The sequence below is a fragment of the Helicoverpa armigera genome, chromosome 14 (genome assembly GCF_030705265.1).
Source record: "Helicoverpa armigera isolate CAAS_96S chromosome 14, ASM3070526v1, whole genome shotgun sequence".
Taxonomy (NCBI): domain Eukaryota; kingdom Metazoa; phylum Arthropoda; class Insecta; order Lepidoptera; family Noctuidae; genus Helicoverpa; species Helicoverpa armigera.
Genome location: NC_087133.1, coordinates 5132750 through 5148035, shown reverse-complemented (window position 1 = coordinate 5148035; position 15286 = coordinate 5132750). Strand labels below are relative to the sequence as shown.

Genomic DNA, 15286 nt, shown 5'->3' with positions numbered 1-15286 from the left:
AAAAATGTAGGCAAAATACGAGCGACACTTCTGCAATTAACATCAATGAGGATGACTACATGTCACAATACGTCAACGAGATGTCAACAGACGACATAAGCGGGTAAATTATTTGTATGGATGTTCTTGTCTATCGCTAGAATATATGTCAATGAGGTATACGTTCTAATACCGAAGCTTTGTGTCACGCGAATTTTTTTTCAATATTCAGGAACAATTTTGGCTCCAATAGAGGTCATACAGATTTGTAAGTAAGTTAATATTAGGGTGTTTTAGTTAGTATAAAGGTGCCTTCAAGGCATAAATGAGAGCTATTGCCTAGCGGGGATGCAGTCGAATGGTCAATGCATAAGGCCCAGCGTACACCGGCTGGAAACGCATTTCGTTGAATCGCTTGGGCGGATTCGAGTGGCGCACGCTGGGTGAGACTCGCCTTTCGTAGGGATTTGTGAAAAACTAACTTTTTTTTCGGTGTATTTTGAGTATGTAGGATTGTTGGGATATAAGCATACACTGATTAATGGATCTACACATTAAAAACAAAATATACACGAAAATAAACGGGTTTGTTCATTTTCAATGTATGGAAATGGAATTTCTTGCCTTCATGAAACCTTTCGTATCCTTTGTGTTCAGTTAAAACTTTCAGGAGTTGTTTTTCAGACCTTAATGTGGAGCCGGTCTATATATTGTGCATTAACCATATTATGAAAGTTTTGTTTTGATGAAGATTGAAACATTAAAACAAATAAATTAATAGGAATGTTTTATTTTAAATCAAGTTAAACGAAGTAACTGTTCAACAGGTACAATAAGTATTTAGGTGAAGCTAACAAAAGAAAGAGTTTCAAATAAGTTCGACTTAAAATAACGAAAGAAAACAAAATAAAAGAACATTAACTAACTCTTACATTAATGACACAATAAAAATCTTATCTTCTATAAGTTTTTTGTAAACTAATTCCTGCTTGTCATTTCTAAGCTCTACTAATGGCACAGATTCGTCATAGCCCATGACTTTCACATGGAACGGCCCTTGATCCAAGAAAATTTTTGCATATTCCTTAGTAATATCACCGATACTAACATCCGGATTTACTTGGACCCCAAATAATTTGGCTGTTACAGTTGCAGGTGGAAGTGTCGCCCACTCTTCTAAAATTTCTTTAGCATCAGATAATGGAATAATTTCTATGTTGCCATAGTCAACATATTTAACTTTAATGCGATTTTTCGCCTCACTATATTGTAAAATTGATGCACGATACCAGCGACCGTCTTCAGGAAAAACTGCCACACATGCTTTATTTTCAAATATACCGTTCAGTGGAGACCCATTCATGCTTTCAGCTTGTAGGTCCTCAAACATTTGCTCGTAAATTTTAGTTGTATCATCATCTGCAATTACATTCAGCTCTAATGCTTTAATATCGTTTATAACTGTGATGTTACACTCGAATTCCTCCTTGATATCTTTCGGATATGTGATATAGTTTTCATCTGGTATAGATTCTTCAGCATCAATTATTTTATTCCAGTCTATTCCTTTTAGAGAGTTGTCTAAAGATTCTTTGGATGTAGATAACTGATCTGTTATAGTGTTAGTGTCAGTATCATCTACTACAATGTAGTCGGGGCTAGAGTCAGACTCGACAACTTCTTCTTTAACTGTTTGATTTGTTTTTTTCTTAGAAGCAAATGCCCTTACTTCTACAGGTTTAGTACCATCTATGTATTCCGCCATTTCAAAGTCTACTAAATGTTCGTTTATCAATAACTTGTCGTATTTCAACTCTATTGGCAGTACCCCATTAACTGGTTCACCAGTTACTTTCACATAACACTGCTTTTCAACAATAGACTTGTGAATATAGTCCAATGTATGTTTGTCCCACTGTTGTCCAATGGGACGGATGCGGCTTAAAACACATTTGTGTGCCTGCGTAGGTATTTGGTGAAGAGGAACACTTTTCCTCAAGTTTGCAAAGGAGCATATTTCTTCATTTCCATAATCAATATAGTGAATCATACATGTAGAATTTTCAGTATTAACTTCAAGTACTCTACCTCTGTAATATAGGTTATCTAAAAAGAACTGTGCTGCGCACGGCTCCCCAACGCTCCATTTAGTAAACTTCGCTTTTGGATCAGGAGCTTTAAAGCGTACATCGAGAGCTTTACGAATAAGATCCAACGTATCTTGTTGATTTACATCGTGTAAGTAAATCACACCATCGTTGTCTATATACCTGCAAAAAAATTGAGTAATTCATTTAACTGCTGTAGAAGTAAAGTTCATTAATAATTAAAAAATATCGCCAATTGTTAACTATGACATATGCATGCGCGTGTTCCGTTCGTACTTTTTGACTACCGCGATGTTATTTTCGGAGCGTCAATCATTTGACGAGAGCTGTAGGTACTTACGTTGGTAATGCAGTGAATTCTTTGTAGGGCAGTGGTTCGGGCGGTAACCAGTCGGTTATGTACAAAATATTAGACGATTGTCCCGGTTTAGCTACACCATCACTGTCTTCACCTTCAAGAAAAGGTGATGATGAACCTTCATTGGCTTCATCATCAGTTTTTATAGTTTTCAGTGATACCATAGGGACTGGTTCTAATTGTAACCATTCATTTACAGATCCGGTTATATTAAGAAACGATAAAGTGTCTCCATTATCTTCAGTAATGCTATCAGCTGCAACCTGCAAAAAGGAAAATAAGCTGTACTTAAATTCAGATCTTGTTTTTTTTATTCATTTGAATTAGATTAGAACTTACCACTTGTGAGTGATCAGGAACACAAAGACCTTGTTCAAGTATTTTATTATTTAGACAACGCCATGTAGACTTGTTAGGTTCCAAAGCGCCTCCATGAACAGTGTGATACACCCACAGTTGAATAGGCATACTATTATCTTTAAAATTGCCCAGTTTGGTGATAAAAATTCTTTTGTATGCATCAATGAGTTCTTTTAAATATTCCTTGGTAATAAGAGGCCACTCATCTCCCACAGCTGGCATTATGCCGCATAGGTGGCACTTTATAGCCGCATCACCAAACGAAGAAAATTCAGAAGTGAGTTCTTTCAAACTAGTTTTAGGGATGGTTTCAGTAAAAGCAAAGTCACTGTAAAACACCTTTGCAGTGTCATTTTCCAATTCCATTATATAGGCGCGGCGCCACGTTTGTGACTGCAGACAGAACGCGCCACATTTGTCACCAACCTTCCAGTTTTCTTTGCCTTTTATGTTCTTAGAGTAATACTTTTGCATTTTTTCAAACAGCTCATTGAATGATTTTTGTTGATGAACTAATGAAACGTATATCAATGAAGGTGATTGATAATTCAGAATTTTCACCTCAAGCCTTAGAGGTCCCTTGTCTTTTGCCTGCAAATCATCCTCGTTAACCTTTTTAGGCGTTTGTTTATTTAATATTCTAACCTGCGATGTTTTTGGTACAGGTGGTTTAGGTTGAGCCAGTGGTGATTTGTTTGTTCGGACCTGCTCTTCTACAGGGTTTTGGTTAAACCCGTAAACCCTGCAAAGGTATTATATCCATGTAAAAAGTTAAGAAAAAGGGAATTTACAATTATGTGAGTCTTTGATTTGTAGTACTACACAAAAAATAAAAATATTAAAATGTTTACCCAAAAGATACAGCAAATCTATGCTTGATCATCTCATTGTTAATGCAAGCCACATGATCATCTGCATGATCATACAGGGTGACACCGATCGAGCCTCGGTTGCGCTCCACTTTGTTACGGTTGTCTTCTACCTTCAGTTCTAGCATATTCCCTGTATATTTCTGTAAAAGGTCCACTGCAGCAGCTTTCCATTTTTTGTTTAATGGCGTTATCCCTGCCAGGTAGCACTCCGTTGCCTGTGGAAGTGAGTAAATAAAAAAAATTACCAAACACAACAGTTTGCATTGGGGGTTTGTGTTGAAAATATTTAATAACAAAACAAAATAATTTAATCAATTTATTCTATAAATCAACACTTTATATTATACTCTCAATGCTGCTGGGGAAATCGCGAGAAATGAACCAATTAGGAAAATACTTTCACTATTTGGAGTAGCAGGCTATATTTTATCCTGACACGGGAAGTAGTTCCCCTGGGTATTTAGTATACAATAAAAAGGCATACTTACCAGTGCGCTGAGCTTAGTGAAGTTGGGTCGTATGTACCGGAGCGCAGTCCAGTGAACCAGTACTTCGTGGCCGGAGTCGGGCAGGGTCACCCGGACGCGGCCGCGGCCCGGCAGCTCGCTCACGATGCCGCGAGCCCAAGCTGTCTCCGGAACACTGTCCCTGCAGTTCTCGAGATTCACCGCGCACACCATGCCTTAGGTAAATAAAGAAAAGTCATTAATTTGGATCAAAAGCAATATAAACGATAGCAGTTACAAAAGTTGAAAACTGTGGCGCTATTGGCAACGCCCGACTCCTACATAATTAATTTATTACATAAAATACAACATAACCAAAGCGATCAGTTACGAGTGATAATTGAAGGCGTTCGGGTTCTTTGAGACATCTATCAACGATTTTTGGTATTACAAAAATTAATTATAGTAATATTAATATTTTTTTTCTTCATTGTTATAATATACTTGGCTATATGTTTGGAAGTTTATGCAGCAATGCAATGCAGGTGTTCCAAAACTCGTCAATAATTTTGAGAAAAACAATACAAGAATTGTTATTTAGAAAAGGGTGTGGTGGGGAGTTCTCTATAAAAACGTCTACATATTTACGCTTGACATGACAAATTTTCCATGCACTACTATAGTATCGTAGAGATTGTTGGCCCATCCCCAGTATAAATTTTAAATTAAAGGTTTCGCATTCGAAATAATGATAAGTGGGCTAGATATTTTGTGTATTTTTACTGTGTTCAATATTTAAAAATATGTTGTAATATATACATAAATGTGTATAAAGTAGGGGTTAGATAAAATAAGGTTGTTGTTAACATAGTAAGTTTACTTGTATAATTAAAAAATATAAAAAAAATGAGAATGCGACTTTACCTATTTCTGGCAGATAAACTGTTCCAACTTTAGAAGCGAGGCTATACTCCTGTTCTAAATCTTCAGTAAGTTTTTCATAAACTTCTTGAAGGTGTTGCTGAAAATAATATAATTTTTAATTAGTTTTCTCTGTATTTTATTATTATATTTTCGAGAAAGTGAATTTGGTTATGCTGTGATAGTATCTAAAATATTTTTTTCATTTTTTAGTTTTATAGGATGACCAATGATTCAATTTAATTAATAAAAAAGAAGAAAAGAGAAAGGAAATCACATAGATTTCCTTACTTTTCTGACGAAGAATTTGTCAGGGCTGACCACGTGTGTGATCCACACGAATTCCGGAGTGTCATTTCTGAATTCGTTGTGTCTTGTGAACAGCTTCGGCTTTTCTTTCAAGCCCATAATTTTTGGATACTGAAAAAGAAATGTTACTATAATTAATAATGGCCGTTTTTACAAGGGAACGACATTTATACTAATACTAGCCGTTATCAAGCGGTTTTCCGGTCCCGTGGGAACTACTGCCCGTAGGTACCGGGACAACAATTATTTTCCTGTCTATAATATTAGTATAGAAAATAAAGGGGAAACGTGTATTGTTTACATGGACCAATAGACACCCACTCAAAATCTTGAGTTCGTGCTAGTTAAAAAACAGGGTATAGAATCATAAAAAATAGTAAGCAAATTATGTTAGGTTGTACCTACGTTTTTTATTATTTTGATTTCATTATATGGACTCATTCCCCTTAAAATAAGCAAAGCGAAGATCCCACAGTCTAACCTACGTAATATTTGAATGGCCCCCAAGCTACAAAATTGACACTATTTATTTATTTAATAAGGTACATCAACAATTGTACATAAAATATATTTTTTTTTCATTTAGACCAATAACTTATATGTACACAATACACAACATTCGTACGTAAATATAAACAAAAATTACAATCAATTAAAACTAGGACAGACTAGTGTGTTAATTAGTAGGGAACATTAATATTAAAGTGGATGGAATTAAATGGATACAAATAAGAGAAATCATCATATTCTCAATAACTTTAACACTAATAATAACAAGAAAAATACCTACCGGTAGATTTGGCTGCATCATTTTAGCACGATCGTGGAACACTAACGCACGTGCAAGATTGATGCCGTTCTCAAAAGTAGTGACATCACAGTCCAATTGGAAGTCTCCGTTCGATAGAGGTTTGATGCTTCGAATGTGAATCACAGCTTGCTTGCTAAAATATAACGTTACTTAATATATAACTATATGTTTGTTTTAGGAATATTTAAGAAAACGTAAAATAAAATACTGTTCTAAAGCATGCACACATTTTTGCATTTTATTAATCGGTGACCGATTTTGTAGGAGATAAATAGAACACACTGATAACAATAGGATAACGCACATGACAAAAAACTGGTCAGATAGATCATTGGACGTAGTTATGCAGAAACGTTCCAACCCACAATCGAGTTATTGTTTAAGTTTAAGATTATCTACATTGTTACTAAAATAAAAAAAATGTACTATATTGCATATTTACCCTAAGGTCTCAGTACACTATAATATTAACTGTGTTAGTATTATGTGTACGACAATGATGTAAAAAGAGCGGAGCCTTCTAATACAGGCATTGTTTGCTTAAATGGGGGCTCCAAACACGTTAACATGTAATGTACTTACTTATTGACGCAATAAACTATTTTGTATTTTGTATTTGTATTTTTTGTATTGTGATTGAACAGCCTAAAATTTAGCATATGGTTATCTAAACTCAATATAATTCAACAATAAAACCTCTAGTATATACCTTAGTATATAACTGACACGCGTAAATGCTTATATCTCAAATTCAACTTACAGTGGGTTGGAACGTTTCTGCATAACTACGTCCAATTTATAATCCTAGTAAAATGTTCTCCAAAAAATCCGATCCGATTTATCTGTCATGTAAAAAGTCTGCAGGGCAGCTTTATCATAACCACAATTAGCCAGTATTTTACTTTAAAAACTTACTTGTCAATTATGTTTTGTATAAGGAACGAATCTTCGCTGGTCCAAGCGCCAGTTTTCGGCACACAATTGGCCAAAGAACAATTAATGGCCAAGGGGTATGAACACTGTGATGGTGGCAAAATACGTAACCTGCAATAAAGTCACTACATTATTCTATTTTATTTTTGGTTAATGGCAAGTGCATTCTGCCAAAGACAAATGTGAGATAAGAAGGCAAGCAAAATAATATACTAGATAGATAGATATAGATAGAAACTATCTTTAAAATGAAGAAAATGTAGTTGAGTCCATTATAGCAACCACGTCATTAGAGACGTTGACAGCTACTGAGGAATGTCCTATAATACTAGCATGCATTGTGCATTTACTTAAATTAAAATCCATCGTAATGACTAGTTTTTATTGTATACTATTGTATTTTCTGTGTATTATTAAACAATAACGAAAACAGGTCTATAGCCGTAGTGATTAAAATCGATCCTAATATAATACAGAGGAAACATTTTTGATTACCTTAAGAGGCTCCGAAACTATTGAACCGATTCGAAAAATTATTTCAATGTTGAAATAAGTCATTTATTGCAAGTTGAAGATCACGGTTACACGTCAAGTTATTTTAAGAATGCCAGCACAGTAATTTCAAAGACTGGAAGCTGACCCCAACATACATAGTTGAGAAAAGAGGCTCAGAGGATGATGATGAGCACAGTAATTTCAAATATACATCTCAAATACAATTGTTATGTAATAGGAAGAAAAAAGTAAGTCTTACCTATCGGGGGAAACAAACTCGATGCTTCCGAAATCAAAACAAAATACTTGGACAATAGTCTTATTATTTTTCGTGTCAGTATCAATAACTCGGCATCTTTGCCACATATTATCAGCCTTATTGAAAGCCAAGTATGTTTTACCTGCGCAAAAAGTAACATTATAACATTGAAATAAAACCGTGCAGTAAGAACAAACTTTCTAAGGCCCTTTTCACATGCATACGGTTGCAGTCTAAACGGCACGGCTTCGTACCGTGCTGTAGGTACCACGTTCAAGTAGGCACTTAAGTTAAACAATCTTGACTGGATTTTTTACAATTAACTATATTACATAGGTACTTACTACTGCTTAAAATTAAGTTTCAATTGATGAATTAATTATTATAAGATAGATTATTGTTTAATGTATTTATTTAGATTTTTACAGTTTTAAAATAAAAAGGACCATTTAAAAGCTAAAGTTCTAAGTTTTTAAGCTATGTTCAGTTGAATCCGTTTATAATGATATTGAAGGGACTTTACAAAAACCTCATACTAAGCGGGCTTCGGTTATTTTGACACATTTTTAACAAAATGCGTCACAATAAGCGAAGTCATTATGTTATGCGACTTAATTATAAAGAATTTTATATCAAAGCCAAAGTTCACTGTGCCATAACCATGCTAACTGTGCCAAAACCATGTACATGTGAAAGGGGCCTTATGCTATAACATAAACAATGCAACTGATGCCGTTGTGACTCAAATCAAAACATGTTAATAAGCAAAATGCTTACCGGGAGTAATATGATTCACAGACGGCTTGACAAATGATACTGCGTTTCTAAATTCGCGTACCATATCTTTGATCAATCCTTGGAAGCACGCTCGTTGTACGAAAAAGTTGTGAGGGTCCACAATATGAGAAATGTAGATCAACTCTTGGGAACCTAGAATTATCAAGGTCAATAAAATATCATACTTTAGAATTATTTATTGAACCAAGAGCATTTAAACAACTAGGGAGAGACGCCATTGCCGTGCCTTTTGGGAGACCCTTGCACATGTGTGCGTTAAGTTTATCAATTTTGTGTCATGTGTGTGAGTAACGATATGATCGAAAATGCATGAGTGAGCGGACGGTGGACAATGTCGTATATACTGGTGATTAATTCTCATGGCGTCTCCTGTAGATATCTAAGTTATGGAAAATACCTTCAGAAAGTTGTTGTGGACGTAAATTTTCTTGAAATGGTGCAACTGGTTGGACAACAGGCTGCTGCACATAAGAATCTGAAATATTCTTTTACTGTTAGCAAACTTTAAAAAAAAGGTCATTTATAGGAACAGTAAACAGGTGATGTGGTGATGAGGCGAAACTACTGGACTGGTTTGAAAAATTATTTCACTGTTGGGAAGCTGCACTATCCCCGAGTAACATAGGCTATATTTTAACCCGATACAGGCAGTAATTCCCACGGGACATGGGTGAAATCGCGGGAAAACTACGAGTAGTAATATCACTACATAGTATAAAACAAAGTCGCCTTTGTACGCTTAAATCTTAAAAACTACGCAACCGATTTTCGTGTGGTTTTTTTATCAGATAGAGTGTATCAAGAGGAAGGTTTATACATATAATGACATCCATTAAGTAGTGGGGAAACAATGTTATCCCGTGCGAAGCCGGGGCGGGTCGCTAGTAATATCATAATAGGTAACTTACTTTGAGTCAAGTAACTCCTGGTTGAGGTTTCACTGCAGCTTGAGTTGAGTGATGAAACAGATCCACTCTTGCTGCGGTATTTGGGAGCAAACTTGTACGGTTGCTGATGTTCTTTTGGTTTCGATTGGGATGATAGTCTTGCATCTGTTAATTAAAATGTGATTAAAATGTGGTTAAATGAGAATTTTATCATTGAAATTGACATATAAACAGTTAGTGTTAGTTATGTAAAGACCCTCTAATCTACTATCATACTCATGTTATAAACGCGAAAGTTTGTATGAATGTGTCCTAATTGATTTATTGTAACCCATAAATTGTTTGAGTGTACTCAATTTGTTGTGAGCCAAATAAATAAATAAAATATGCATGGATGATTGTTTGTTTTTCACACCAAAAACTTCTGGTTTGATTTTGATGAAACTTTGCAGTCATATAGCTCACATAGTTTAAATATGGCTTTATTATAAACTAGCTTTTGCCCACGACTTCGTTCGCGTGGAATAGTGACTTCCGGCAGATTTTTGGTTTGACCAATAGATGGCGTTATATGTCCGGAATAAATTTTATTTTTTTTGTAACAAAAGCTATCCTATGTCCTTTGTCAAGTTCCAAACTATGTCTGTACCAAATTTCACACAAATCGGTTGAGTAGTTTAGGCTAAAAGAAAAGACAGACAGACAGAGTTACTTTCACATTTATAATATTAGTAAGGATCACTTGGTTGCTGATCTATTTTATGTTCAATATCTTTTACCTTTGGGCAATTCCGGTGGATAAACAAGAGAGTTTGGAGGTGGAGGTATTTCTACATCATCACCTATTTCCGATGTTGAATAAAGCTTGTACACAGATTTGACATTGCCTTCCAAGTGCACATAGTCACTGATCAAGGAACATAGATCTTCATTCACAGTCACCCTGTTAATAAAAATTAAGTTTCAAATCAGAAAAGTTTTTGATATATGTATATCAACAACTTTGTAATATATGTATATTACAAAGTTGTTGCTATAAGTACAATTAGATAAATTTTATTTGAATAACTATTTCTTACTTGAGAGATTCAGAGGTAGCTTCCTTCCTATTTAGATACCATGGAGAATTAGCAATCTGTTTAGCCTCTTCTAAAAGACTTGGCAGATTAATCTAGAAAATATAAAGACATGATTAAATATTATGATCAAATGACTAATTATATTAAATTTTATTGTTAATAAAAGAGCATCAAACCTGTTTAATATTTTCAACCTTTGTAGCAGTTTTTATCATCTTCAACACATTGTTTGCTTTTTTTATAGAATTTGCAATTTCAGATCTAGCTTTCTTGAGGGAGTTTTTCTCAGAAAATTTTAAGTACATTATTATATTTGTGATTTCGTCCTTATGTTTTTGCACTATGGAAAATAGTTTCGAGAAATGCTGGTCAACATTACCCATTATCTTGGTAATTTCTTTAGCTGATCCAGTGTCACTTTCATAGCTATGAAGCAAATGTCCAATATCCTAGAAAATAAGTACGGTTTTTACTGAGAAGCAAACGAATAAACAATATGTTAAACCTGTTGATCAAAATACATACAACAGCTGTTTTTGTAAGTCTTCTTAAGATCTCATCAACTTTTGGAGACCATTCACTCAACTCTTCCATGAAGGTTTCATTCTGAAACAAAATATTTTCGAGTCATAATAGTAGGGATTTTTTTGAAAAAAAAAAAAAATGTGGCCTAGTGGGTAAAGAGCCAGAAGCCAGTAAGTCTCACCTTTAGACTCTGACGCCAGTCTAACCATAGAGTATCGGGTTGCCCGGATAACTAGTTTGAGGAGGTCAGACAGGCAGTCGCTCCTCGTAAAGCACTAGTATTCAGCTGAATCCGGTTAGACTGGAAGCCAACCCCATAGTTGAGAAAGGGCTCATGAGATGGCCGGACAGTAGAGACTTTTTAAGAAACTTTAGGTACTCAGAATGGCCTTTAAGAATACCACATGTAAACAATATTACTACTTGGGTACTTACCACTTCCTGTAGTGACACCACATCATGGTTCTTGCATGATTTCTCACCACCAAGGATCATGCAATCAGTACATATAGCCTTTTCACAATCTTTGCAATAGTACTCCAGTGGTTTGCCAAGATGCAATTTGCAGTTGACTGGCTGTGCAGCTGATTCTGAGTAAAAATATTTAACATAAAAATTAAATAAATAAGGAAAGGTAACAAAATGTTATTTACATGTATAATCATCGTCAAGGATATTGAGCCCTGACCTTCACCTGTGCAGAAGTGATTTATTGGTTTATTGCCTTAAGTGTACAGTGCGCAAAGCAATCCCCACTCTTCCATCGAGAGCAAGGGCGGATCCAGCTTCGGCGCCAGGGGGGGGTCACACAGTCGTGGTCAAGTCACAAAAAATATTATATTGTAGCGTATACTTCTGTTAATATTAAAGTAGATATAAATACAATAAGCGCGATCGTAGGGAGCTCGAAATTTTTACGAAGGTTAAGAAGTGTTTTCATGTAGAAAATGGGCCGAGCAGAGTGAGCGCAATTTTTCGTATTAAACTACACACACGTGCTAAACAAAAAAGCGCGAGCGAAGCGAGCGCGAAAATTTTTGTTCAGGTCGAGGACTAAGGTTTAAAAAGTGTTTTTTATGTAGAAAATGGTCCGAGCTGAGCGAAGGCGATTTCTTGGACATAATCACAGATGGGAAATTGAAAAAAGCGCGAGCGAAGCGAGCGCGAAAATTTTTTTTCAGTTCGAGGACTAGAAGTAGATGAAAACGCTTTCTTGCTGTATAACAAATATACAGCACAAATACAAGAAAGCGCGAGAATTTTTTCAGGTTGAAGACTAAACGTTTGAAAAGCATTGTGTACGCAGAAAAAGGCGCGTACGTTTTTTACTGCAGCAAAAGTAAAACATTTTCTGTGAAAACTTCAATTGTCTTACTATTGGTAAGGGTTCATGAAATCAGGGCCGTCTCTAGCTCATGTAGCGCCTGGGTGCAATCATCACCCAAGCGCCACCTATGTACCTATCTATTGAAAGATTTTGAGTAGTACATATTGATCGAAGTACTTTACAAGGAATATAAATAAGAACGTTCGAACGAAAGTCACTTTTTTGGTAGGTAAAGGACTTGTTTCCAAATCATTGTAGGCTCAAACTGTTGGCCAGATTTAAGTTATGAAAGTCGAGACAGGACAACGTAATTGCAATAATTACCGCGAGCGAAGCGAGCTCGCAAATTTTTTAATTTTGGGACACAAAAAGTTCATAAGTTTTAAAAAGCGCTGTAAAGTAACAAGCAGCCGGAAGCGCAAAGTATTTTATTTTTGAAAACACCATTAATATTGTTTATTGCTATATTTGACTTATGAAGTAATTAAGGAAAGGTATATATAATATTGCGCGAGCGAAGCGAGCGCGAAATTTTTTGAGCCTACGACACAAAAGCACCTGATTAAGTAGGTACATTGGAAAGCAACAAGTAGCCGCGAGCGCTGCGAGCGCGAACTTTTTTAAATTATTTGTTTGAAGACTCACAAATCAGACTAGGAATTACCTACGTACAAATAAAAGGGAACCGTGATTAGAGCGAGCGCAATTTGTGGTCTTTGATTCGGTGCGTCAATAAAAATAATAAATAATCAGAAATACAGTACAGACATAGTCACTCGGGACTCGGGAGCGTAGCGAGCTAGAATTTTTTCACTTAGTTGGAGGATGTTAAAAGTTAAAAATAATCAAAATGATCAATCCAACAAAGCGAAGGCGACTTTTTTGTCAGTATCATGATACAATGTGGAACTTCCTTATCGAACGGGTGTAATTTCTTCGAAATTTCCTGGTGGTGGGACGTCCCGCGCCGCCCCTGATATCGAGGCGCCCGGGTTATTCGCACACTCTGCACCATAGATTAAGACGGCAGTGCATGAGATACAGCATGTAATGTAGACAACCCGGACAGCGGATTCTTAGTAACACTCTTCAACTTCTTGGTCCCGTTTTCGCCTTTTGGGTACGGATAAAGAGTAAATAAAGAATAGAGAGCGAGCGCTGCGAGCACGAATTCTTCAGCTAGACTACTCTACCTGTAACTATGTAGGTATCTACCTATTCACTCGGAATAAAAATTATCTTATACTTATAACAAAAACATAAAACATCGTGTTTGACCATTTCAATTATTGGTCCTCTTAGGTTCTGAACCTGGCCCAGGGGGGGGTCATGACCTTGTGACCTACCCCCTGGATCCGCCGTTGATCGAGAGCTCATTATCCGTGCTGATAACTATAATAAAGTAATATACTAACCTATAGGCTGAAGAACATGGTTCTTGAAAATTACAAAGTTCTTATGTGTTTTATGGAAACAGGCATCACACAAAATGGTGACACATTCCTTACACATTTTAGATGTCACCACATTGCATTCTAGACAATTGCCTGTAAAATAGACAAAGGTTTTTATTTAGAAGCTGCTGCTTTTCTGGAATATTATTTAACATTATTTATTTATAATGAAAGAGTAGATAATTACCTTGTGTTACATCACTCGTAATCAAATCCTTTAAATTAATAAAACTGTCTTCTTCAGTTTTCTTTTGAGTGGAGTTTGAAGCCTAGAATATATGGAGTAAATTAATTTAATTGCTTTTTTCTTTTAACACTCATATAAATGTTCACTTACCATCATCATTAGATTAACAGTTAGTTCACCAGCCATCTGTACATTCACAGGGAATTTTTGGTACAGCTTAGATTTGTCTTGAAGTAACTCATTAAGATTAGTACCCTGGAGATCTATGTCTCGCAGGCAAACTTTGCACTCTATTGGCTCCATGCATTTCATAATATTGACAATGCAATTCTCGCACATTGTATGGCCACATGATAGGAATAGAGGCAAATTTCCTTTCAGTTTAGATGATGTTACTGCAAAAATAATATGAATTTCGTAACAAAACTAAAATAATAATGTTAAGACTAGTCACAAAAGTTAAATGAGATAAATATGAAAGTTCATGTAGAATAATATTACTTTTAATTTATCAATTAATTAAAAATGGCAAATAGGTTTATGATTGAACATTGTGAGTTTCAAAGCTTTGACCATATATATAGCTTGCTTCACTGCAAAATAAAAGACCTTCATCCCATAGGTATTTACTTTGATATTTTACAGTACTCATTAGTGGACACTTCAATATTATGGGCTTTTACCTTCTGCTTTTTTATATTAATGAAGTCCGGTGTGGGTAGGCATTCGTACGGAATAAAAACATTTTGATTCCATACAAAACCGTTGCTATAGAATATATAGTTATAGCTTTATTATAGTGTCGTTCAAGAAGTCTATTATATTTTGGTCTTGATAATTCAATAATGAATAATATACTTACAGATTATATAGTAAAATTGACTGCAGTTTGGGCAGATCTTTTTTACGGCGTCCATTGTGTTATCCATTTTTAAATGTATCAAATTCGTCCAAATTGGACGTGTACTCAGAAGGGAATCTTAAAAACCGTTCTGAGACGAATTTCGAGAGTTTACCTAAGCCATTATTCATTTAAAACATAACATTAAAAGAATATACGTTTCACAACAAAACTTGAACGAATCGCGACGACCGACCGAGAGGGAAAAAAGTTGTTTTGATAAAAAAACCGGAACCGACAGTGTTGCCAGCGGCAGATAGTCAAAATTACCTATATA

The 15286-nt window shown here is 35.4% G+C and overlaps 1 protein-coding gene across 1 annotated transcript; it reads right to left on the bottom strand.

Moving 5' to 3' along the window:
- Positions 1-753: 753 nt before the first annotated feature.
- Qin (qin) lies at positions 754-15232 on the bottom strand. The gene is made up of 22 exons (XM_021339422.3): positions 14971-15232; positions 14259-14503; positions 14109-14190; positions 13883-14014; positions 11576-11730; positions 11141-11221; positions 10792-11064; positions 10616-10707; positions 10316-10479; positions 9558-9701; positions 9047-9124; positions 8629-8781; positions 7852-7993; positions 7080-7208; positions 6144-6297; positions 5336-5464; positions 5048-5144; positions 4166-4359; positions 3657-3892; positions 2785-3547; positions 2428-2708; positions 754-2249 (listed from the first exon to the last, which is right to left on the bottom strand). The coding sequence occupies exons 1-22, from the start codon at positions 15035-15037 to the stop codon at positions 908-910; spliced, it is 5133 nt and encodes a 1710-aa protein (XP_021195097.3). The 5' UTR covers positions 15038-15232; the 3' UTR covers positions 754-907.
- Between the last annotated feature and the right edge of the window lie 54 nt (positions 15233-15286).

Coding starts and splice junctions, on each gene's coding strand:
- Qin (XM_021339422.3), bottom strand. CDS start 15,037: ATGGATAACACAATGGACGCCGTAAAAAAGATCTGCCCAAACTGCAGT. Junction 7,994..8,628: donor TGTGAATCATATTACTCCCG/GTAAGCATTTTG, acceptor CTTTTTGCGCAG/GTAAAACATACTTGGCTTTC. Junction 5,145..5,335: donor ACAAATTCTTCGTCAGAAAA/GTAAGGAAATCT, acceptor TATTATTTTCAG/CAACACCTTCAAGAAGTTTA.